This window comes from Atractosteus spatula, chromosome 15 (genome assembly GCF_055471065.1).
Source record: "Atractosteus spatula isolate fAtrSpa1 chromosome 15, fAtrSpa1.hap1, whole genome shotgun sequence".
NCBI lineage: Eukaryota > Metazoa > Chordata > Actinopteri > Semionotiformes > Lepisosteidae > Atractosteus > Atractosteus spatula.
Genome location: NC_142720.1, coordinates 13,711,494 through 13,737,937, shown reverse-complemented (window position 1 = coordinate 13,737,937; position 26,444 = coordinate 13,711,494). Strand labels below are relative to the sequence as shown.

At 34.2% G+C, this 26,444-nt stretch overlaps 2 protein-coding genes across 3 annotated transcripts in view; one reads left to right on the top strand and one right to left on the bottom strand.

Moving 5' to 3' along the window:
- vrk2 (VRK serine/threonine kinase 2) overlaps positions 1 to 3,280 on the top strand; it is a 24,398-nt gene extending 21,118 nt beyond the window's left edge. The window contains exons 12-13 of one of the 2 annotated variants that reach the window (XM_088934041.1): positions 2,368 to 2,523; positions 2,845 to 3,280. In XM_088934041.1, the coding sequence (XP_088790167.1) occupies positions 2,368 to 2,523; positions 2,845 to 3,090 (402 nt within the window). In that variant the 3' untranslated portion in view covers positions 3,091 to 3,280. Of the gene's footprint in view, positions 1 to 2,364; positions 2,524 to 2,844 lie in introns of both variants that reach the window. The other variant, XM_088934040.1, reaches the window with a different exon arrangement.
- Positions 2,254 to 26,444, bottom strand: fancl (FA complementation group L). The gene is made up of 15 exons (XM_088934042.1): positions 26,365 to 26,444; positions 25,733 to 25,837; positions 25,480 to 25,538; positions 24,017 to 24,077; positions 23,492 to 23,548; positions 22,622 to 22,719; positions 19,840 to 19,936; positions 18,215 to 18,283; positions 11,618 to 11,768; positions 7,709 to 7,792; positions 4,948 to 4,993; positions 4,544 to 4,625; positions 3,482 to 3,598; positions 3,330 to 3,401; positions 2,254 to 3,210 (listed from the first exon to the last, which is right to left on the bottom strand). The coding sequence occupies exons 2-15, from the start codon at positions 25,823 to 25,825 to the stop codon at positions 3,175 to 3,177; spliced, it is 1,122 nt and encodes a 373-aa protein (XP_088790168.1). The 5' UTR covers positions 25,826 to 25,837; positions 26,365 to 26,444; the 3' UTR covers positions 2,254 to 3,174.

Here is a 26,444-nt window from a genome sequence, read left to right as displayed (position 1 = left end):
TCATAATTTATAGTGTGTAACTGCAGAATCTTTTTTTCTCACTCTCATTATTATAGGGGAAAATTTTTCCAGATCAAAAAGTTATAACACTGGTTAGTTAATTTCCCATCTCAAAATATGCATTTTTAAAAACCACCACTTGCTAACTGGGTAGAATTACTTTCCAGACACAGGGATGTGGATAATCCAAACTGCAAACTTTTGAAAGATGAATTTTTGGGCTGTGTAATACATGGAATAAACTAGGAGTAATACCCCTTTCATAAAACCACAATTTATGACAAAATGATAGTACTCCATTCCTTCTCTCATTTAATACATGCCACTTTATCTTGACTGTCAGTATCCTGATTTCCTGTCAGTTGGTTTGGACCTGAAGTTGTACCTCATCATGTGTTGAGTGGCCTAGAGCAGCTTTTATTTGCTTGATCTCTTAATAATAATGGCCATCTCTGTTAATTTGAACTGGTGAACTGTACTAAAAAACTTTGAAGTCTAATTACTTTGAATCTCACACAATATATTGCAGAAGAGTTTCCACAATTTTTAAACAGTTCCATACAGTTTATTTCTATTTGTAAGTATATAATAGCACTATTGTTTTATAAAAGGTTCATGTTTTAAAATCTAAAAAATATACAGTACTATAAGCACTTAACTGTTTGGAACTTTTAGATAAGTAATTTTAAGAAGCCCTGTGAAAAGTGGTTTGTACAATCCCTGCACAGATGGTGCTGATTTGCTACGTTTTTGTAGCTGTAACTATTGAAGAAATAAAATATCCTTAAAGTAATAAATTAGCTCTCCGGGAGCAAAACCTTGGCACAAGAGCTTCACATCCTTCAATTAAGGAGAAAAAGACGTATTTCAATAGCTGTGATATTGACATCACAGAGCCTGGAAGGTAATCATTCTTAACAGCGTAGAATATTTCTGAAGGCTTCCTTGCATGGCTAATTAACTGGCAGTAGGAATGTGTAATTTTTTCATGATCCTCTGATCATCACCTCACACTCATGAAACAATTACAGTATGTTTTGGTGGAGCAATTGGCTTTTAAACCCATTGTTACCCTGTTTACTTATTTCAGAAGATGTAAAATATTTTCTACATGTGTTTTAAAAAAATATTTCCTTTTATTTTAAAAAAATCAGTCCACCATAATTTAAACATCTTTGGATGTGACAGTATATTAAGTATTAACTTCATTTATGCTAAAGACTGATGATGAGGGTCAGGGCTTTGAGCTGCTCTGTAGATCCAGGTGCTCCATATAATTAGCTTGTCAGACAAAAGAATTAAGATCTTACTCTTGCCGGTTTTCCATCTTCCAGCAAGTACGCGTCTCGATTCCTGACTTACACCGTTATGAGAAAAAAAATCAAGAGAACAAAAGTTGCGAAGACTATTTCAGGACAACTTTCAAAGTACTGTGCTCCATTGGGAAACCTGTTTCATTTTAATTTCTCCAAAACAAGGGCCCATTTTAAAATCCAACATTTATGTTCAAGTGAGAAAAATATTTTTTCCACACTATTTCATAGTTTTATTATTTCTTTAAACAAATTAAACTCTGAAGATAATCATTTAAAAAAATGTAAGAAAAACTAATCTTGTACATTTCTGAAGACAAAGGAGACCAAAGTTGTTCCAGCTTTTGTGTCATTTATGCAAAATCCCTAAACAATTGTGTTTATACTGTAGCATTCACTCCTTCCATACAGAAGTATTTTTCTGTGTTCACTTTGCACTTCTGCTCTAAAAGATAGCATGAATATCAGGTTTTCTTCAAAACCTCTGACACTGAAGTATATTCACATGCAGAGTGTACACTTTAAGTTTATTTTCCCTGTACCTGACCCCAGAAACATTGTGGCCAAATTTAGTTTGGAGAGATGCCACCTTGAGTTCCTGAAGTGTCATTAATCAGGCTTTTCCCATACACAGGATTCAGGTCAGTGTAAGAGCATATTCTAGCAGAGCTCAGTGTTCTGATGTGCAGTAATCTGGGGTTTGTGTCTGTCAGAATTAAACAACCAATGGAAGCTGAGACAGTGTTTTATACTTTAAATTTAAAATAAAGATTAAGTATGATTTTGAAGCAATTGCTGAAACAGATTAAATGCATATTATTTTGCACAAAAATCCTAATAAATGGTAATTACTTTGGCTCATCAATTATTGTGGATTTTTTTAGAGCCTAAACATGCATGAGGTGCAGCTTGGTTTCCTTGTTAATAAACTGAAATAGAATGAACATGGAGCAGTTTAATTTAAGCAGAATTAATATAACTAATGCAAATGATGTATAGAGGAGGGGCCTGTAGTGAAGTTACCCTTAAATCACAGTTTTTTCCTCCTCAGCAGTTTTTACAGAAAACTCCCAAGATACAATCTACAGCTAGAGAAACAAAATCCAAACCAAAATCCCAGGACAATGAAGAAGAACATAGAAGGATTAAAGATTCAACACAAACACATGCTCGTAAATTGGTGGCAACCCAGAGACATATGCAGGAGGAGGTAAGTGGATCTACCCACATTGTTACAGAAATATTTTAGTCTGTGAACAACCTTGAACATTTACAGTAAATGGATACAAATGTAAATAATTGTAGTTTAATAGGATAAAACCCAAGACATGAGCAAAATGAAATATAACTGCTGGTGGATTAAAGAAAGTAAATTTGATTGTCACACTGCCATACCTACTTTTAACAACTTGTGGCCATTGACAATGATGATTAAAAATAGTTGGGTTTTAGAATTTCAAACACACTTTTCCATTTAAAAAAAGTTTTCTGCAGTTCCTATTTCATTGTTTGATCGCTTATTTCATTTCAGAACAAGATGTCTCAGACAAAACACATAAAAAGAAAAACAACATGCAAAGAAGAAAATGGTCAGAGGCCCAGCACTAAGCAGTTCAATCATGTACAAATGCAATCTGAACATCAGGGACAACTTTGCCCACCGTGCTCTAATTACTTAGCTGTGAATGAATCCACAACACCTAAAGCTGTTAAAATATACACCAGTGCGATAACTGTACTTTTATGCTTGATTTTCTATGTTTTGTTCCTTCTTTGAAGAAAAGGGAAATGATGCATCATTTCAGAGACCGAAGCACCTGTCGATACACAGGTCCAGTCAGCATCTGAACAAATCTGCTCTTCACGATTTCTTAGTAGTCATTTTCACTGTAAGTGGCTGTAAAAAAAAAAGAAAAAAAATAGTTTTGTAAACATGCATAACATTTTAATAAATAAAAGTGAGAAACTACTGTATTAAGTTTGATTTAGCTTTTTAGAAAACCAGGCTTTCAATACCTTACTACAGTATGGGCACTCTCCAAAGATGATGTTAAAACTCTGTCTACTGGAGGGAAGCCCTCTCAGCCACTGCAAATGGAAAATAAGATGCAATCAATTTATAAACAAACCAAATTCCAGCTACAGGCTGGCTGGTAATGATTTCTTACCTCATATAGACAGGCTTGATGGAAAGGCTGACCACATCGTGGATCATTGCACACTTGATCTGGTATGGCTGAATCAAGTCGATACGAATAACAAATGCCACACTCCATACTGAAATTCTGTAACGGGCAAGAGTAAACAGAATGCTTTAGGTTCACCTTTGGTCATTGCAATTTCCCCCAAATAATATTGCAGACCATGGGATAAATGTAATATGTTTAACTGATATCAACCCCCCTGGAAAATGGTTGATCATGTAATCACAGAAAAACTGTGAATCAGTTGTACTTTTACCATCTTTTTCATGTGCAGGTAAAATAATCTAAAAATCTTATAAAACTCTTGCTGTGGTCTCCAAAACCTGTATGTAGTGACCTTGGTTTGACTTGTTTTTAAGTTGTGAGCAGCCACAGCTGTATCAGTGTCCTTTCTTCTTCATCCTACACAGTACTGGCATAAGAACATAAGAACCTAAAAAAGGTTCAAACAAGAGCAGACCATCTAGCCTGACCAGTAGTAGCTAAGGACCTCATCCAGTTGTTTCTTCAAACAAGCCAGAGGGTCAGCTTCAACATGGTGGGCAGCTCGTTCAACGGGCGCACAGCCCTTTCTGTAAAGAACTGCCTCTTGATCTTGGGTTTAAATGCATCTCCTTGCAGTTTCCACGTCGGTCCTCTGCTTTGTGTGTTACACGTTATTTATTTAAGCTTTTTTAGATAATTAAACTTTAAGCACTCCAATAAAAGGATTCCTAGAAAATGTAAACATCCGGTCAACTAAACTTTTACCACTTTAGAATGTCAATTATGCTTATGCATTAATGACCCATAAATCCTAGGAAATTAGCAACCTACCAACTAAAAAAAAGAGAAAAGTAATGGATCTATGTTAAAACATCTTTAATATTGCTTAAGATTCAGAAACCTTTGTTATTGTATGCCACTTCTCTGTAAATAACCCAATTACAGGAGACGCTCAGCTTCCAATTATAAGAAGTGCTATTTTTTATATGGTGTACCTGTACACATGTAAATCTGTTTACAAGATTTAAGGAAAAATTGTACCGCTTTTTGTTGAGATGCAGGTGCAGGGAATTCTATTTCCAAAATGTCCATCAGGTTCTGTAGTACAGTACATTCAGGATTCCTACAAACAAGTGTAATATAATTCTCTGAACTAAAGATATGTCTACAGAAAAGTTACAATACACTATGATAGGTGAAAACCTCATAAAGGAAAAGTAAAATGAAGATATAAAAAAGTAATGGAATTAGAAGTTATGAGATAGGAGATTGCTATCACACAATGAAACTAAATTGCCTGTAAAGTCTGGAAACCATGAAACTGCACCTTACTTTTTCTGAAGTAATAGTAAGTAAAAAAAACTAATTTCTGTATTTTTCCTACTTACCCAGTTGTCTTTAAACAAGCATAATATATTTATGCAAAAAAAACTTTATTTCCTCACCATAAATGTATATTGGCATTCAGTTTATTCCTTAATGGGGTTACAACTGTGGAAAAGAAAAACATAATACACCACAAGTTAATGAAGAATATTATATGTTTTGTTTAGCAGAAAACTATTATACTAATGGGTATTTTCCAGTTATGAATGCAGTGGTGATGAGGAAATATAAATTTAACGTCGGTGATCAATTCAAATCTTAAATGTGGCTCTGCTAGCATCCTATGCTATGCTGTAGTATGTGGCCATTGTATATTGTACAGTATGCTGTAGTATGCTGGGCATTGTAATTCCCTCTGTGTAACAAACTTCATTGACTGGGATTTTTTATTTACTCTATATGTGATACCAAAAACTTGTTACTGTCCTTCCTAAATTTTCTATCATGATGAATTATGAATTGGCATGGACTGCACATGTATACTCAAATGTAAAATGGAATCGTATACGAAGTCATGTTTTTTAAAGTGGTCACAGTGCCACGAGAAACAGACATGTTTTGATGGGGGTACTGATTAACAATTTGGATTGTTTCAAAAAATCTTTTGCACTCCTAAAACTTTTTGCCAACACATTTAAGAAAACTAAACTGTTAAGAAAAATGCTTAATCGTGGACTAACCAGATGTTTACAATTACATTTAATCAAATAGAGGTGTTGTGGAGAAATGTCAAATGTAACTTGAAATTAGTAAAATGTTTTCTAAATTAAATTGAAAACTTGTAAACTAAACTGTCAAGAAGCCAAAGATGTAACCTTGAGTGCAACATATGCAAAGAAAACACAGTTTACTTGCTTCTGAAGGATTCTAACATAGAAAGCAGTTATGCTATTTGCCCTTGCAAGGCAATGACATCATTAAATCCTGTGCTTACAACTAATTATGTTATCCTACTGTGAAACAGGACACTTTGCTGCGTTCCTAGTGACCTTACTCACAGATCCTGGTGAGACAGAGCAAGCTACTCCACATAACAAGTAGAGGGGTAGTGGAACATGTGTCAGATACAAACAATGATAACTAATGTAATTACAAAACATTATCTAAGAGATCTGCACTAGATGCAGATCAACACTTTCATCAAAATATATAAAGTAGAATGCTTGAATTGAATATAACTTGTAAATCATATCTTAAATATGGTGTAAATACTACACAGGTTTTATTTTGATAGCTTAAATCTACTGAATGCAGAATTGTAAAAGGAATTCTAGTTACTTTATGTGAGCATGTTTTACTCTCATCATTACCTATCTTGAATTGACATTGTACAGTATACACAGCACAAAGTAAACATATTCTAGCACATCCTCAATATTGTGAAAGACTCACAATTCCAAAATAATGATTATTCTATTCAAGAATAAGTCATTGTGGAGCTGGATAATAGCATTTGTTTGCCAGAAAGTGCAAACTGCATTATTTCTACATAATCTGACCTCAGATTTTGAGGTTCAACTTGTACCATGCCTGGCTACTGAAGTGTGTATTTAATATCAATGAAGAACATTGCTAGGCAACCAATAATATGCTCTTTATGTCAATGTTCACCATGCATGACCTTGGATTTCAAGAAACAATCATACAAGCCTATAGACAAGTGCTTATTCATGCTGAAGCTGATCAGTTTATATATCAAAACTGTATATATGAACAGTTTGTATTTATAGATTCTCTGAACAGAATCAATCTTTCACTGAATAACACAAATATTGCTGAAGTTGTCTCCTTGACTTATGACTTTACAAAAACAGATTAATAAGTGTAAAAGGTTTTTCAGCAATGGGACTGATGATCAGAAGAGTCAACCATGAATATTAAAAGGTGACATATAGAAAAATAAAAATACTCAGAAAATAATGCAATGCAGGATGTAAACTCTTAAAATATGTACACAGATGTTTACAAAAGAAACTAGTTTTTCCATGAGAAAGAGTCATTTATTTAATTTCCTTCAGTTTCCAGTCATTGAGGTTTCTGGTTTTTATTCTCTCTCACTACATGACAGGTCAATTTTAAAACAGCCATAATGCTAGATTTCAACTAAGTACTATCACAGTCATACAATTTTAAATAAAGACTTTTAGAAAAGATGAGATTACATTGCATTCATGTTTTTTTGTTAATGCCATAGGGGACACTGGCAAATAACTTTAAAAGTAGTTCATTTATGTCTAATTTGTAAAAAATACAGTAAATCAATTTATGTGGCCTTCAATCCAGCTTCCAATATTTAACAGTAGCCGCAAGTCAAACTGGCAAAATATACACACAATTTTTCATTAAACAGAAATTTACTACAGAAATGGTTGTCCTAAATGTGATTTATTGTATTCAGCATAAAACAAACAAATGAAGAGTACAGTATTGTTTCAATAGGTAGGAGTAAAACACTAATTCTAATCAACTCCATGCTGAGCAATACAAACCAAAGAAATGGGTTTAAGGGGAGTGACTAAGTCTGAGTGTCTGTTATTAGCTAGTGACAATTCATAAATAAAATTGGTTTGGAGAAACATAAATACATTTGTATGGTTTTATAACATCCAAGATAAAACCAGTTCCGTAACTTCTCACAAAGTATATATAATTATATACATTTATTTTTATATAAATTGCATATCAATGTTCAGTATGCAACACTAAAATGTGTCTTTGAGATAAAGTGAATATTGTGCTGAATTGTATCCAAACTATCTGCTGTTATTTGCTAAATCATTAAATACTGTATATATTACTGTACTATCAATGCATACATACCATGGTCAGCTCCAAGAAAACAACATTCAGGTAGCATTTTAGGATGTTTTGGGTCTACCTCAATATTCACCGATACATTGTTTCCTATGGAAATATTGAATAAGTCAGAACAGAATACAATACAGTACAGGTACATGGAAAAAGTTAACATGGTGCTTTTGCAAATTCAATGGTCCCCAAGTCTTTTCCCAAATGAGGACTGCCCAGTTTTGTTTCCAAGCATTGTACAATTTCCCTTTTTAAAATAATGTTTATGTCTTCACATTAATTACAGTAAACTTACAAATAAGTAATATCCAGGAGGCTCTTAATTAAAATATTTAATGAAATGTTACCGTTGCTGCTTTTCAGAGGTTTGAAAAAAAATGTCAACTTTACAATTCACAAAGAAATGCAAAACAACTGTTTTCAAGTCCATCAAATAATAAATATGGTTAAGTGTAGCAAATTAACTGCTTCATGCTACAGTATCTTTCAAAGATCACTGCTGGTTGGATTCCAGTTCCTGGAATGTCTGGTTTTCAGGTAGTGGATTGGTTTGGATGCCATCAAAGCTTCATTACCAAGTATAGTATGTCGCAACACACAATATACTGAGGCTTGGGTCTCTCCTGGTGAAATGGTTCAAATCTGAATACATATAAGATATTTCCCAAAGTCATACACCCTACTGTTATTTCCACTGTGCTCATTTTCTTAATATTCCATGTTTAGATTTTCGATTTTGTCACTCAAAGGAATCTAAAACTCTTAATTCCTGTCCACTGATCTACCTTGAACTTCAAAAGAACAAAACACAGATCACAAAAATATCCTTTATTTTGAATGCCTTTCATACACAGTAAAAATATTTTGTAAAGTATTTTCTCATTAATTTAATTGATTTCAATTTGTTTACTGCAAAATAATAAACTAAATGGAAATTAATTTTAATTATGTACCAAGGTAGTTTTGGGGGTTTATTTTTTTGCATTAACTATGGCTATTGTACAACTGACTGTTATCTGGTAGATGGCAGCAGTTATAATTAGCAATCATTTGCCAGTCAGACAGCTGTCAGACACAATTAATGTTTTTGAGATAGTGGTTAGTTTGTCTAACCCCTTCACCTGGGATTAAGGCTATCGTATGTGTTCATCTTGGGGGAAATAAAAAGCATGCTAACACAAGCGAGAAACATTTACCATTACAATAAAATTGTCATTCTTAATTATTCTAGTTTGTCACTTTTCAACCAGTTTGCAACCTTGGCTAAAGGTGTCCCAGCAACTGGCAACAGACCATAGGCCTGTGTTTTGGGAGATACATTACACATTTACACATGACTCCCTAAATAATTCACCACCTTTCAAAAGTGAGTTACATACTGCACATAATACTTAATAAGCTTTTCAAAGCTTTATACATAAAGTACTGTATACTAAATATCTGAAATAAAGATCTTTTTTCCAAAACAAAACTAATGCAAGGCCTACAACATACAAAACATTTAGATGTCCGATACGATCAATGAGTCAGTTTTGCTTTCATACAGTACTTGTCATAAACCTTTTGCCCTTTTTATGGCAAAAGCACATGGTTGAACCACTTGGTGATATCCTGGAAAACCATCCTCTCCAGGAGAACCTTTTTACATTTTCAATGTGGAGAGCCATGGTCAGTGGAAACTAATCTGCTCAAGATAAAAAATCATAAGTATATTTGGTAACAGAAATGTTATCATTATGCCACTGACTTCACAATTTAAGGGCACCGTCCTGCTGGAAAAAATATGGATCTCTAGCCAGATAAAGAATGGTTACCCTGACATGCAAAATTAGACTCCAAGCCCTGAAGCATATGTGTGGAACAGTTGTGCCTCTCCAATTGTCAGTTCTCTTTACTTGGGCCTGTTCTATAAATGACTGGAGAGTCTCAATAACAAACATGTTTTCTTTTTTTATACGAGTAAGCATCTTTTTTTATACGAGTGTAAGGATGCATAGACTAAGATTCCAAACATACTTCAAATGACAGATGACTTGATTTGTAAAGCTCTCCACATGCTGAATCTCATCACGATTTAAAAACACGCTTTAGTTTGTTTCTAAACTCCCTCAAAATGAGCAGCTCTGTTGATTTAAAAAGAGCACCAAATGTTTGAATATTGTTATGTACATACCTGGGACTAACAGAAGTACGTTTACTTCATGTCTTGATATAAACACTGCAACTTTAATACTGGTAAGTGAAGATTCACTTACAAGCCGTACTGACTACATTATGCTACTGTATCTAGAATGCTATTGAGATCATGTCATTTTTTTTCTATGATGTTTTGGCTTTCATAGTATATTTGCATAATTGCATGCTAATAATCCTGTTGGAAATTTAATATTCCATTAAACAAATAAAGCAGCATTCCTCAGTTTTGGGGCGTAGTTATGGAAAACAGAAACCTAAAAAATGTAAATGGACATCCATCGTGTTTCCAGTGGTTCTTTAACATCTCAACAAGCCTGAACAAAATCAAAGTTTGAAAGATTATTTCTGTATCGAGCAAAAAAAGAAATAGCATAAAAAACAAATGAATAAATTAGAAATACATTTTTGTGCAATCATCACAAAAGTGACAATCTATTTTATAGCAGGTGCACTGACATTTTATTAAACAGAAATGACAAATTCATTATGCTGATTAATCTTGTCATCAATAGTGGGTCTACTGTGATGGTTGCACATACATGTACATTAGTAGTGTGTGAGGCAACTGTTAGTAGCAATACAAACTGCATTATCTGCAACATGCAAAGCTAAACGTTGCAGATTCTGTCATTTAGGATTCTGCCCCCCTTCCTCTCATAAAGTGTTTGTTCACTGATCTCTGAGCTCTAGATGCTACACTCTGTCCATGGAAAATACGGTAGATATTCTGTGGAGCTCACGTCTAGCGAACAGGGCTTCCACAACATAATGCAAGTTTTCATCTCCCTTGAAAGATTTTTATTCAAGCAGATAAGGACATGTGCCATCCTGCTGTAATAATGTCAAGTCAGTGAGGTCACAGGACGTGACCAAAGTAGTGCCAAGCAGTGAGGTTGTCATCAATCAATACAAGGGGATTTCTGTAGAGACTAACTGTTGTGTCCATTGATCGGTCAGTTGTTGTACACTAATTGCTTTATATCATTCAGCACGTCTGTGCCGCACTCTCCGACACCCATCAGGTATCTAGCGATGAATCAAGGTTTTGTTAAAAGAAGACTTGACTCCACTGCTGGCGAGTCTTCCAGAGGTGACTTTGTCTAGCTTTCAACATACCAATACAAAGAGTGTTTTTTGGATAAGTAGGGCATACTGTATTAGCTTAATTGTTTTTCTACATTGATTTATATCTGGCTTGACAATTAACTGGATAAATCACCATATCACCTGTGCCTAAACAACTCTCTCACTGAGGTGATTTAGCATTTATTGCAGCATGTCACTCATGTGTATCATGATCAGTCATAAATGATTAATTAACATGACACCAAAAACATTTAATCAATTTACAAAATCTGTATGCTTTATGTATGTTTTTTAGAAAATACTTATTTTTTCATGCTGATGCACAAGGCAGCTGGCACTACATTTTCAATTTAATCACTTCCTCAATCTGCATTACAGAAATACAGTTCATGTAATCTGTCTGTTGTTGCAGATATACATTCGTGATAAACACAATACAGCTTGTGTTGAAATTGGTAACTATTAGAATATCATCTGCACCACATCAACCAAACCACCCCAAGATTTCATAAAAACCTTAATATACTACACTACTGCTTTTACCAACCAAAAAGCTTTTGATATCACTCCGGTTTTCTGAACCTCGTAACGGCTATTACTAATACAGAACAAAATACGCATAAAAATATCTACACTTACCTATTGCAATTCGTCGCATTGTAGCACTCCTTGTTGGATTCTCAGGCTCCAGAACCCAGGTCTTCTCATCAATTTCATCCAGTACATCCCAAAACTCCTTTAATGACTCCAAAACTGCCAGAAATTGGCTATGAATGTTTGGAAGAGAGCTCTGCGAATGAATGAAGAGTTGAAAGTGAGTACTGGATGTGAAATGGCATTCTACCTACTGCAACAGTCTACATTTACTTTTCTAACAATTTCAAAATTTCAGAGAAATAAAATTGACAAATTAACTGCAAAATGCAGAGAAAAAGACATTAACAGGTAAACCAAGTATGCCATCTCTTTTCAGGTTTCAGTTTTTTTCATTAATAGAACTTCTGGTCATGCAAACACTGACATTTACAAACTATCATCTTCAAAGCAAAAACTATACAACATGCCTTCTCTTGTGATACAGTCTTCAGTACACTTCAGTATTCAGTATAATACAAAAATTGTCTAATGAAAAACTAAACATACTCAGGTGTTTACACCACTGATTTTGTGTTTAAGTAGAACATAATTGCTAGTACCTTTTGAAAAATTTTCATACTATTGACAATTCTGAAATCGAGGTATTTTCTAAGCAGCTTGTAAAAATAATATTGCCAGCTTACATTTTCAAAACAGGTTAACTTTCAAAATGTGATAACATTTGGTCTTTATTTACACCAATACGTAATTGGCCATAAGATGTACTTACACAAGTTTCAGTAAACCACTTTTCTATATACAGTATAAAAGGTTAAGATGGCAGAGCACTGGTTACAGAATATACATATGAATAATTAAAACAATTTGAGAAATAACGTTATCTAAACTGCACATCTTCACTGCAGTCACCAAAATCCTACTCCAGCCATTCATATTATTATCTGATGAAAATATAATATCGTTTACAGAAAAACAGCTGGTAACTGACTCCTGAATTAGCTCAAAGTGGTTAACAGTGTCCATCTGTGTATGATTGTCAGTTTCATATTGGCATTTATCTGCTTTCTGTTTAGCTTTGCGGACCTATGTTTATTACCACACAATATTTTTCAAGTATAACTGCACCTCCTAATTGTAATTATAGTCAGTGATATTACAAAGCATGGATAACAGCATTTTAATACAACAGCAGAGTTACATGTAAAGACATTCAATGGTAGATTATGCTTAATTGGGAGGAAAAAAAAAGTTCATGCACCATTATAACATTGTACTGTAGTCTGCAAAGGATAAATGACAAAAACCAGAACCACTCAAAAACTACAGTGGGATTTACAAGCTTTGTGCCACATCTTAGTACTTTTATGTTAGGAATCAATTTTTGGATTTTCAGCATAAATATTAGAGAATCCACAATTTAGGATGAAATCCAAATAATTCATTTTCTGTCATATTACAAATAAACTGTACATGCCATCAGTAATCTTAAACATAAAAATACTCAGTTGTTTTTTATTTATTTTATATCAGATGCAAGGGATAACCAAAGGAGAGGTGGATAAAGAAGAGGAGAGAAAAATTGTTCACAGTCAATGGACAGCCAAAGGCATTCAACCCAAACTATCCTGCAGTCAACTGCTAATCTACTGTACAATAGCTACTGCAGATTTTTTAGTGACTATCCCCATTTTAAAAGATACAAACACTTAACTATAGTAATGAGTTAAAAAGGTCTTCTAGGACAAGCTCATAAATCATGTCACATGATTGACAGTTGATAAAATTTGGCCTGGGTTTACCATCTACTGTCAGTGTGACAGACTGCAGGTCATTTTCTCTGGATGGACGTTCCAGCTGGAGACCTGGGCTTTTGCCTTTAATATAAACTATTTTGAAAGGTTTAGTCTGGAGCTAAGATCCCTGAATGCAGTGAGTTTATTTTTAGTTATATTACAGTAAAGCAGCCACATCTGCACAAGAAGCCCAAAGCAAATAATGGAGCCCTCCGGCCAACTGCTTTGCAAGTTGAGGAACTTATGATGTAATCCAAAAACCTGCTTCAAATAAAGGATTAAGAGAGGGAGAGAAGGGAGTTGACAAGAAAATTAACTGCACTTTGATTTTCATTATTTATTTATTCTACATGACTACAGGGAAAGCAGGTTTCCAGCAAAACTTCTCTTCCTTGGCAGTCAAATAATATACCTAGAAAGCACTAATAAACATGTTTGCCAGCTACTAACACCACAAATGTGCTTATTGTTTACAATTTATGTTAATCTAGACATTTACACCATCACCTGAAGTCATTCACCTAATAAGTTCTGTAAAGACATGTTTGACTATATTAGGACATGCATTCACAATATATTGTTTACAGGACATCAAGGAACTCATTCACAAAAGCCTATCAAGCAATAAGGCAAGCCTTATCCATTGATAAACCTATGGACACGGTGAACTATATCACATATAGGTTATAAACCTTTGGTGAAGGAGGACCTAAAGGCCTAAATACATTTTTTTCCCCAAGAACAATGTGATTTTTTAAAATAATCAAAATATAATCATAATTATCCTACAAACACAAAGTTTGAATCAAGGTCACTGAATAACATGTTAAGTAATATCCACCTATAACACTATTTGCAACACAAATTAAAGATTAGACATAAGAGAGGAAATGCAATGCTAAACGCATGAGATATGATGTTATTTGATGTCACCAGGTCTGTAAAATCAACCCTATAAATTATAAATGAGTGGTTTAACCCAAACATACTGTACATTACTAAGCATCTAGACATTAATAATCCTTTAAAGATAAGGAATAATTAATATGCTGAAAGTACTTCAAAGAAAAAATAATACTGATAAAGGTCTCCATACCTTAAGAGCCTTTGCTCTTGGACAGAAATTACTCACCATGGAAACGCTTTGTTCTAGGTTTACCGATATGTGCCCCGAAATGTAACTTTAGACTTGTATATGGAATACTTGGAAATACTGGATGCAAAATATTTTACTTTTTGCTTAATAACATTATTTTCCCTGATATGCAATTCTGTTATACACACTGTTCTTTTATCATCCATCATGCATTCAACTATTTGTATAACAGCATTCATGCAATGCAGGACTTTGCTTTTTGCGGCATAAATCTGATATATGTGCAGTACTGTGATATGTATGCCAACTCATATCTTCAGGATTCATTCGCTATAACAATCACGTTTTGGGGCTATACTTCAACCATAGCCTGAAACGTTGAAGTTCAAAGTACATGAACAGTTTCATAATCACGATCTCTTCAAATCAGAAGAAAAAAAATCTGTTCAGATTTCTAAACATTTGGAGATCATGCTCTGTGGTATTTATGTGAAGTTTATCCTCCATTTTTCAGCACAAACTCAATAACTTAAAGCACTGCAGAAACAGCATGGATTCCTTATTTTCCTGAAGAACATGCATACATAATATCTAGCCATTTGTGTGTTCTTTTTTTGTTCTGAAAATGGGTAGTCCATATTCAAGCTTACTGGCTCAATCAGCCAGTCCAACCTGATTTCTGTAGCTTCAAGTAGTTAAAAAAAAACAGCTTACTGGTATGGAAAATGCATGTAACTATGCTAGTACCTATTAACACAGTTGGATGGACTGAAGTAATCAGGGTAAAGCACAATGGATATTCAGTAACATAAATGTCTGCAGCAGAGACATCAACCCACAACCCCCTAGATGAGTCCAATACCCTCGTGCAGCTTATTAATTCCACTGATCCACTGTAAACATGGAATATTTACTAATGGGGTGTTTACTGTTCTGTATCCTTACTATCAATTTACTTCTTACTAATTTGTAGTACTTGCATGTTAACTTTTGTAAGTCTCCCTCGATGAGGGCATCTGTTCAGCAAATAGATAACCATTTTACTCTACCTCATTTTAAATGCATAATAGCATCCAAAATGTGCTCTTTCATTACCTATTAAGTTTCTAGTGAACATAAATTTTAATTCTTTGCCTTTTATCCCTGAAGTAACAGCAGTATAAAATCTCCAAGTTTTTACTGTAAAATGAATAAAGGTGGAATGTTAATCATTATCTTTTTCAGTAATTTCTTCCTTTTGTAATACCCAGAGTCAGATAATAGAAGTCGTTTAGCTAGATCTTTGATTAGAATAACTCCCTTCTTAAGGGCTATAATTTTCAACATTTATTAATTTTTATAGATTTCAAGAATATTGGCTTATGTACTCTTATGACACTTAATATAATGGTATAATTTTCTCAACACTCACACTCAGTGTTTTCCATTTTGACTTCTCACCCTCCATCACTTTACTGATGAATATTCCCTAATAACTTTATATCCTTAACCATTTGGGGATTGAACTGCTTGCAGTTTAACTAAAAGGATATTTCAAAAGCTTGCCTTCCTCTAGTTATGCTGACCACAGTTCATTCTGACAATGGCAAACATTCTGGAAACGCCTCACTTTTTCCATCCACCCATCATTTATCAAAAGGATGTGTATCCAGGTGAGAGTCATCACTAGCTGCAGCCCATTCTGGAAGGACAGGGTGCACAGTGGGACTAGGAGCACACAACTGCACTGTTTTGGCTTCAGGAGCTAGGCAGACACAGAGCGCTCAGAGAAAGTCTAAGTGAACACAGAGAGTGCATGACTCTGAAGCAGAATCGAACCCAGAACCCTGCAGCTTGTATAACTCCTCACTAGCTACATGTATAGCTTACCAAAATTCACTTACTGATTGGTTGTTTAAACATAAAAAACACAAAGACAAGAAAAAGAAATACCCAAAGGACATATCTGGGCAGGTGGCAGGATCAGATAACCAAACTTTTCTCATTCAATGATGGTTTGCAAGGAGTAGCCAAAATGCAGAGAAAACTTGACACTAACAATGTAAAAAATAAAAATACTAATCATGACCTACAGTATATGCAATTCAATCTCAAAACTTACAAGGATGACACATATTTTCTATTCACTTCAGACCTAAGTGCTCATAAAGTCTTTATAACAGAGCTACTGTAAGGGTTTAACGGTAGAAACATGTAGTACAGGTACAATGCAGAGATATTTTTTTGCCTTGTTCTACTTCTCGCTGCATGATATCCTTTTATATGCAGAAACATTTTTTCTCAAAATTTAGCCATTTTGAAATTAGTTAATCCACATAGATCTGTACCCGACAGTAAAAAGTAGCCTTTTAGTGTTATTCATGTTTAGAATGGAACAAATGGAGTTTATAAAGAGGAACACCAGGCAACAAGTTAATAAGATTTGTTTAGCAAATGTAATTGATTAGCTACTAAAACCTGTTGTACTGTCTACCCATCTAAAGGTTTAGTTTTTCCACTCAAGTTTTTGAATTGTCTGAGCAATGTGCTTTAAAGACTGCTAAATGAGAAGCTTGCTTTCTTCTCAACAAAAGCAGCTGTATTGATAATAGTCAAAGTTATAGGGTTTGCTTTGAGCAAATTATGGATTCTCCTAACATACTGTAATAAATTGTAACTCCTGATTGTAAACAAAATGTGCGTGAATGTTGCAGAACAGTATATAAACTGAGCTGAATAAGTCCTTATTCTATTCACCATTACACGTCCATGGCTAAAATTTTATTCCCTTTTCCTTTTAAGAAATTTAGAAAAGTAACAGACAAAAAAGTATTTTTTTAATTAACCCTGGAAGAAGATTAAGGTGAGTAGAAGACACTGGACATACTTTTTGCTGTAAACTATATGCAATATTTAAGAGCAGAGTAACTTCAGCAATTACACTGGTCTTTAGTTGGTAACAAATTACAACTATTTACATCATTATACATGCTAATGAAGGATGTATTTGTCTCACTTTGGAACCCATTCAGAAACATCATTTTTGCCCTTGGCTCTCATTTCTCACTCTTCAAGAGTGCTAGTTCTGGGCTCCAGTGCACTGGCTCTCTCTCATCATGCTGCGAGACACCTGCACTGTATACTGCTCTTGCCATGACGCAAAGAGCCCTACTATCTTCATCTTGACATGGTGCAAGTAATAATTATTCATTCAAATGAACATGTCACAGCAGCAGCGGCAGGCCTCTCCTCACAGCAGAAGAAAAATACATCAAAACATTATCAACTCAGCAGGAAGACAGGGACCATAAGGTAACTCTATGAATTTCTGTACAGATGCCATACAGAAAAGGCTAACATTTTTCTGAAAATGTGAAATACGGATTGGGATGGACTTGAAACGTAAAAAAGTAACAAGTTTATTCAATTTGGATGAATCAATCTGTATAGACTTTAATCAGTAAATGTACATTCCCTCACTGCTGATCAGTTTCTGAATTAAAATGCAGATTAAGGGAGCTAATCATGGTGTGCAATTCCATTTATAAACATAATAATATAATACATCTGTGCATTTTTTACTGCCATACAAGTACACTAAATTTGACATTTCATTGGCAGGTCTTCAAATAAGAAATCACTTTATGTGATTTTTTTTTAATTCTGTGTAACAATTAGAAGAGTCATTTAAGAGAAATCACTATGGGTTAATTCCAAATGATCAATAATAAAGCAGGAACAATCAAATCACCTAAGACTTTAGAAAATTACCTGTTGGGTCCAGGAGATAATGAAGGGGACTGGCAAATCTGCTGAACAGTCAGGAGGTTCTGCAGGGTACTGAAAATAAATATTTATAAATAAAACCTACAGTTTACTGGTTGCTCACTCATGGCATTTCTGCCACATACCCCATTTTCATGCTGTATATTCAATGTGAAAACTTTCCAGGTCAGTCAATGAACCAGTTTAAGATGTGCATAAAAAGATTTACTGACACATTAAGTAAAATAACAGAAAAAAGTAGAATCAGTAAGAAAATAAAGGATAACAATTAAGATCAACCCATATAATTATTTCATTACAATCAATGAACTGTCATCAGTTCACAGAAATGTCCCTAGCATGCACATTATACTGATTACAAAATATGACTATGAACTATTGTCAGTAAGAAAAAAAAGAAAGAAACGACTTAAATTGTATAGAATAATTTATCAAAAATGAAAAAATTGTATATGCATATAATATGCACACACCTCATGATCTCATCAATGCTCATTGTGTTATAATATCATGTTATATTAGTAATGAAGACCAAATTAATACACATAAAGGGACATATTTTTTGTGCACAGAATTTATTATTAAACCAGTTTCCTGATTGTGTCAGTATAATCTTCAAAATTTCCAGGTAAAGTTGTTTGAACTGACCTAGTGGAATTGGCAGGCAGATGTGCATTTGAGCTGATCAGAGCTATTTATAAACTACAGTGGGCAGGTGGTCACTAGGGGATTTCACACCCTGCTGAATCTAATCGTTATAGTACTGTTGCTTTCATCTATAGTGTTTTCAGCTTCCAATTTAATACTAAGTAGATTGTTAAACCTGTAAAATATTCCTGTAAAATTGTAGGAGTAAGCTGTGAAAGGGTGGCCAAAAGATTCTTTCCCTTTCCACCATGACAAAAGATTAAATATGGATTAGGCAGCAGCTCAAATGGAGTTATTGGCTCTCAGCCTCAAGAGCCAGAGTCCACTTTTCCAGCAAAGGACTTGCAAGCATTTCCAGTGACTGTCTTGTTCAATCTCATTTTTCGAAGATGATGACTATTCCATTAAAGAAATTAATGACTCTGCCATTAATAATTCTACACAAAAGCAGCATAACAATCCTTTACATTTTAAAACACCTCGGCTACATAACACATTACAAATAAGACGTTAAAACTGCTGTACTACAACATGTTCATCAACCATTCCAAAACCCATGAAAACAATGCCTTTATGAGCCTTAATGAACAGTAATAAATTGTAATCACATAACTTGACTGCATTAGGTTAAAAGAATATGAAGTGGCTCAATCAGTTAAGGGACATAGGTTGAGCCTTATAGACTCTGGGCATTGCAGTGATGTCAGTAGTGAAGTCAATTAAAGAGTTAGTAATTCAAAGTTGGAGATACAGAAGAAAACTGAGTGTCAAAATTCATTCAAAATCCAATATAAAAAGAACACAACTACTGTATACATCCCAAGAAAAACTACAGTATTTCAGCTACAGATTCAACTAACCACTAGCCAGAATCACTAGGAAGAATTCGGCAATATCTTTTTTTTTTCTAGTCCTGGAAAACTTCTTAAAACTTGAGAAAGAAATATATACATTCGTTTCACCTTGGCCTTTAATTTAATTGTAATCAGATGTTCCCGACTGGAATTATCTTCAGCCTTCAGCTTCAGAGTGCTAAATTCAGTGTCGATGAACACAAGTCTGAGAAGGGAAAAAAGTTATATATATGGTTATATATAAATGGTTCAATGAAATCATAGTGTGGTGGAGGTGGCTGGAAGTGTTTGCTTTCCTACTATTAATCTGAAACTAATATCAAATGGACAAGGTCCTGAGTGCCAAGCATTTCTGCTGTCACAGATTTACTGCTGCTAATACACCAGTCTGCTGCTTAATGTGACCATATATCTCAGGGTTATTTACAATGTGTGTCAGGGCTCATGCTGTGGTCAGTGAGCACCATGTTGCAGTTTTCCATCACAGGGACCTTTGGAACACACAGCAGGTTCCTGTCAGCCTGTACTTATGTACACATAAAACTTTCTGTCAGAACCTTTGATCCATAGCTGCAGTTTTTTTCATACTGTAACAGATACTCTCACTTGTGTGCCTTCTCTTACCCTCATTACATACCAAGTTCCTGTTCAGGGGCTTTTATTTCAATTATTTCAAAGTTAATTAATAATATTCTGGTGGTGTTTTATAAACTGCAAGTTAGGCATTTGAATTGCTTGAGTCTGCCTAAATCTTGTAAGTTTAAGTAGCCAAAACAGAACCTGCTACTATTAGACATGTAGTACATTGAAACGATAGCCCTTCAGAAAGACAATACTCAATACTGGCAATCTCACATACAGTAAAATAGCCCCCAGATACAGTATATGTTTAAATGCACACTGATCTTTCAAAAGTTAGCATTCCAAAGTGCAATTAGAAATGATTTAAAAAATACAGCAGATGTGCCTCTCAAAATAACTACATTCAGAGTAATGTCAGCCCTGACAATATACCAGTTTGGCTCTAAATTGTAAATGTTACTCCCACTCTGGAGATTACAGACCAACAACTTATACCAGCTCAGAAGAGACAAACAGAATAAGAATAGCAGGTATGTACATAATTTTATCTTAAAATATATAAGGTATAAATTCCCCTTAAAACTGAAATAAATCAAATACAGTGTCAGTATGTCTGACATTACAAGCAATACATTATAAAACTCATAGACAAAAATTTATTAAACCTGTAAGTAAAAAAAAACATCCTACATTCAGTATCTAAAAGGATGTTAATGTTTATCTTTCTTACCCAATGGAAATGTAAGATCAAACTGACTACATCCATACAGCTATAAAGAAGCTGAAACACTTCAGTTTTATTTAGCAAGAAAGGTGATGCATTCCGGGCGGCCCAGTGTTGCACTGGTTCAGAGTCGCAGTGCTGAGGCCCTGGGGAGCTATCTGCACGGCGTTTGTGTGTTCTCCCAAAGTTCACATGGGTTTCCCCCAGGTACTCTGGGTACCTCCCGCAGTTCAAAGACATATTGGTAAGTTAATCAGCTTCCTGGAAAACTGGCCCTGGTTTGAGTGTGTGCATGTCTGTGTTTTTTGTGTTCCGGGGTTTATTCTGCCTTGTGCCTATTGCTTGCCAGAACAGGCTCTGGCTCCCCTACAAGCCTGTATTGAATGAGGTGGTTTGAAAATAGATGGATGGGTTATAAGATCTTAAGGGTGCTAAAAATACAGTGACTGTTTCTGAAGGCTAACTTATTATGTATGACCAGTCATTTATGTTTGTTATTATGAACTTACTATGACCAATAAAAAGGCTGAATAACTTCTTTTCCCTTATAGCCTTTATGTTCTTATTTAACTAAAAATAGAATTGTGGCTATTATAGTTAAAGCCAATTAAGTAACTTAATTAACCTCAAGTGCATTTACCAATAGACAATGAGAACCTTGTTATTCAAGTCTTGTGCTTCTGTCTGTAATTTATTAGTCTACATTTATTTATTTATTTCCTTAACTTCAAAATACCGCTCAAAGCTGAGAATTAATGTTCTAATTAAAACAATCTGCATGCACGAATATTACAATGTATGCTCCATAAAAAAAATTAAATATAGCCAAACAGATTTATAGCATTTCTGGTAAAAATCAGATGTAAATGTCATAAAAATAAAAAAAACAGAGTACAAAAATTTTTAACAAATCAGAAGAAAAAAAACAAAAGACGTCTATACATGGGATTACTCCAATATTTTGTCTAAGATGATTTTTTTAAAAGGCCAGCATTCCTCTCCCTCTTTTCAGATCTATTTCTTACCTATATAAATTAAGATGGTCATCAAATTAGCTTTGTATTCCCTTTTAATCCTGCACTGCCTCTGCCAGGTAGCTAAGTGGCTTATTTCTTATCCAAATCAAGCACTACATTCCTAAAATTTTCATCCCCTAGTAATGTCAATTAACATGCCAATTAGGATAGACATCAAATTACATCAGTGGGGAGCTTTGCCAACTGCCAAAAGGCCTGAGAAAAGGCACTGTACTTTATATTGTAGATACAGATACTGTATGATGCTTATTTTTCCTACTTTAAGTGTTGGAATAAGTATCTTATAATACAATTAAAATACATTTAGGTTGACACAGGAGTGTAAGTATCAAGTGTAGTAAAACACATACATGCTGAGATCAGTATTGGAAAAAGGTTCTGTGCTTTCTAAATAACCCTTAATGTTATGCATTTTAGTGCTCAAGGATGATGTTAGCAAATTCCACAGATAAGAAACCTTCCATAAGACCATAAATCTCCATTTAGAACATATCAAATACTACTGGATATAGAAAATATAGTAGATTAAGCAAAATAAAAAACATACTTATCCCATCCAAGGCATTCTATTTCTTTTATAAGCTGTGTATAGTACTCAGGAGGGGGGGGTGTCTGAAATCCTTGCCTGTTCTTCAAAGCCAGTTCCTTTAGGGGAAACACAGGTAAAAAAAAGATTAAGAAAGCAAAAACACCCAGCACATGACATACACACATTTACACACTGGGGGCATTCAAAACATAGAAATTGAGTATTAAAACCAATAGCATTTGTTGAATTTTAAAAAACTTTCTGTGTATATAGACAGCTTTTTAAAATGCATTATACTGTACATATTGATTCTTATTGCATAATTATATTTATTATTTAATATTCTTACAAAAATTAAACATTTCATTTTCACATTTCATATTCCCTTTTAAAAACACAGTGTTTGTATTGCCACCTATTCAATCAATATATGTAATCTACAACAAATGAACCCCAAATCAATGCGATACTAAATGTTCTCCTAATGTTTAAACTGGGCACAAGCACGTAACACAATAGCACACATTTCAAACACAGTATTCTGCTCGTAACTATTACATTGGCAACAGATAGCTCACTGCTGCTCGTGGAAATGTAAATAAATCAAGTGCACATAATCCGTGAAACTTTTTTAAATATAATAGGTGCACACAGGATTCTAAACACTTACAGTAAGTGCACCCTCTAAAAAAGAAAAAAAAATGAATAGAGAAGGCCACTCTACTTAAGGAGCTCAGACACTGTTTAGTTATGAATAAGGCATCACAATAGTGAAGTTCATTCTAGTTCTAAACTGCAGCAGAATATAAAAATCTCAAGCATCCTTAGCTTATTCTGTTTTATGACAAAAATAATCATTTATATATATCAATAATGAGCACATCTCACCAGGACAGTTTTCAGCTCTAATATAAAACTAGCCAGATCTGAAGACTGATGTAATCTCTGTTTGGGGAAAAAAAAACAATTAGCAAAGCAGTTCAATGAAAGACATCACATTGTTAATTTGGGAAACAAAAATGTAATCTTTTTTCTTCTTAAAAAAACAGTATACCAGCAGGTCAAAACAGGCTCAGTCTCTCCAATGTGATTTATGGTTGCTGCCGTAAGCTTTAAATATTAATAACATTTTAAATCTATCAAAATAATGAACTTTACTGCCTAAGGTAAAACATAAATGTAGTCTTAATGCCCTAACAGTAGGGCTTACAAACAAGACAATTTTCAAAGCAATGTTATTTAAGGACTGAAAAATGAAAAATAACACATAATAAAAAACATAAAAACCTCCAGCATTACCAGAAATCTGGCTGAAATACATTCTGATCATGGCTATATTGCTCTCATAGGATGTGTTTTTTCAACCATTTCTAATCTCTAAAAGATTAAAGATTCTAAAATTAGTATTTTTACCTGCTTTATAATATGATGATATTCATGCAACAACTGCTTTAGTTGCCAGCAGCACTGCAGTCTAAAAAATAAAACAGAATTAATTCTTATGCATTACTTACATATAACAAAAAAGAGCATTAAACGAAGCTGGTGTCTGCTTAATTACTATATTTTCCAAACCCACCTTCCTAGTCTTCAATGATTCCCAAATGTTGAAAAGTGAGAAAATGTTGAGGTCGTGAGGACCAAAGAGTGCACTTCCTACAGGAGGTGACAGACACTACACTACTATAGTATCCCCTGTCACCACACGGGATTGGGATGTTGGATTAGAAATTCTGATTGAGGGAAGAGTGCCGCCTACTGGTCCACCAAAAAGTCTAAACTGGTAACACTAATAACAACAACCATTTCTCAGGGCAAAACTGGAATTCCTTACAAATTTTATTATTATAAAACCAATTCAGTTCTACCCTTTTGAGTCAAAAAACCCAAATGAGAGTGCCTTTATTTTGAAAGGTATAACTATTTGGACAATGGAACGATAGGTGTATTTCATTGGTCTGGTTTGTTTGTTGTTGCAGAATTAATCACTCATAATAGAGCTGTGAATATGTTATTACTCTGTCGTATTTTGACTTCAGTGTCTGGAGTCTACGGTCAAAAGCCAAAATAAAAACCAAAGCATTTTCTGCTAAAGAAAAGAAGGCAACTTTGAAGATGAGACCCAAATAAGCCATTACCAAAATGCTGGGAGCTTCAAGTTTTCGAAATGAAACGAACGAAAGGAACTACAGCTACTCCAAAGAACACCACATCATGTGTTAAGCATGATGGAGATACTTTCATACCCTGGTTAGAAAAAGGCTCCACAGCCGAAACGTTCTGTTTCTTTTCAGCATTGAATAAAGCTTTACTTGCTCCTATACAACCAAATTCTCTTGGACATTTACACTTCAAAATGTACTTGAAGTGAATTTTTGTCACCTGAAATCACTGGGTTATACATAAAGTAAACAAAGTTTTTTTTTTTTCAAATAAGATCAAATACATGTATTGAATTAACCAAAAATAAAATGGTATTATATTACACTCGTCATTCACATTAATCTGAGATGGGATTAATTACAAATTTTTGATGGATTTATGATACAACCAATGCAACAGGTCATGGGCAATGCCATTTCTACTGGAGATCATCCTGCACGTGAGAATAACTGTTAGAGCTGCTTCTCTTTCAATACTGGGCTGAAGCATAGAAGTATTTAAGAATAAGTGCTTAACATTTTGGTTTCCATTCACTCCAGTGTTTTCAGTTTTTAACTGTTAAAATGTTTTACGTGCCCTTGAAGCAAATAAAACCAAAGTGAATGTACAGTAATTTCAAATAACAGAAATGGAAGATAAACAGGCAAAAAATAATGGAATAAGGAATTTCCATTTCAGATCTTATTGCACAAAAGGAAAGCTTTTCTTCTTACCTTGCCCCTCTGAGTTGATGATCTGGTGGTAATATTATTCTCATCCTGAAATCCGTCTCCTTTAAAACAAAATAATCAACGTTTTGCAAATCACGTTTAGATGCAATATAAGATATGGCTCGTTTCCTGTTTCGGGAATCATAAATTATAAAGAAAAACAACTAAAATGCAGCTATTTTCTTTCCTTGCCAATTACGATGCTGTATTTCAAATTCGCACTGCAAAATTGTCAAAAGCATACGCGTCTTCTTACCTGAGCTGTAATAAAGCCATCGTAAACAGTTTTTTCTCTATTCTGAGGTAGAAGCAATGGGTTCTGTATTAACAAAGCCGAGGTTTCGTCCATTTTTTGTTAGCGCTGAAAGATAAAACGGCATATTAACACTTTACTTAAATGCAGGTTATCTGCATATCTTTCATTCCACTTATTCTAAATTTTAAGTGGAAAAAAAGACACCGATGCTAAATTAAATTTAATCAGACTCATCTTTGACTTTCCAAAAGAGGAAAATGCACAGGAAAACAACCGGGCCCTATTTTTTCAATGGAAATTGAAAAACTCACATTGACATCACTCAAAAAAATGAAACTTAATCATAAATATTGAACCACACACTTTAGGAATCTACACCGTTAACTTTACTTATTGTAGTAGACTACAATCAGAATAAAATCACCTAAAATCAAAGATAAGCTATGAGAACTTTCCATGTTGTTATTCTTTCGTTATATTTTGAAGGCTGTGTAGTTAGAAATAATTTGCAATCTGACACGCACTCAACCAAAGTTTCATAATCATTTCCTTAGCAATACGTGTTCCCTAAACATAAATGCCTTGCAATTACTACAGGATGCGTACATCTACTATAACAAAAAAAAACTAACCTTTTAACATTTCAATAAATATCACGCCAGCTGATTTGCAAACTTGCTCTCCTGTCACTCCCGCCGCTGAAACAAACCTG

Coding starts and splice junctions, on each gene's coding strand:
- fancl (XM_088934042.1), bottom strand. CDS start 25,825: ATGGACGAAACCTCGGCTTTGTTAATACAGAACCCATTGCTTCTACCT. Junction 7,793..11,617: donor AATGCGACGAATTGCAATAG/GTAAGTGTAGAT, acceptor ATATTTCCATAG/GAAACAATGTATCGGTGAAT. Junction 3,402..3,481: donor ATCAAGCCTGTCTATATGAG/GTAAGAAATCAT, acceptor TTCCATTTGCAG/TGGCTGAGAGGGCTTCCCTC.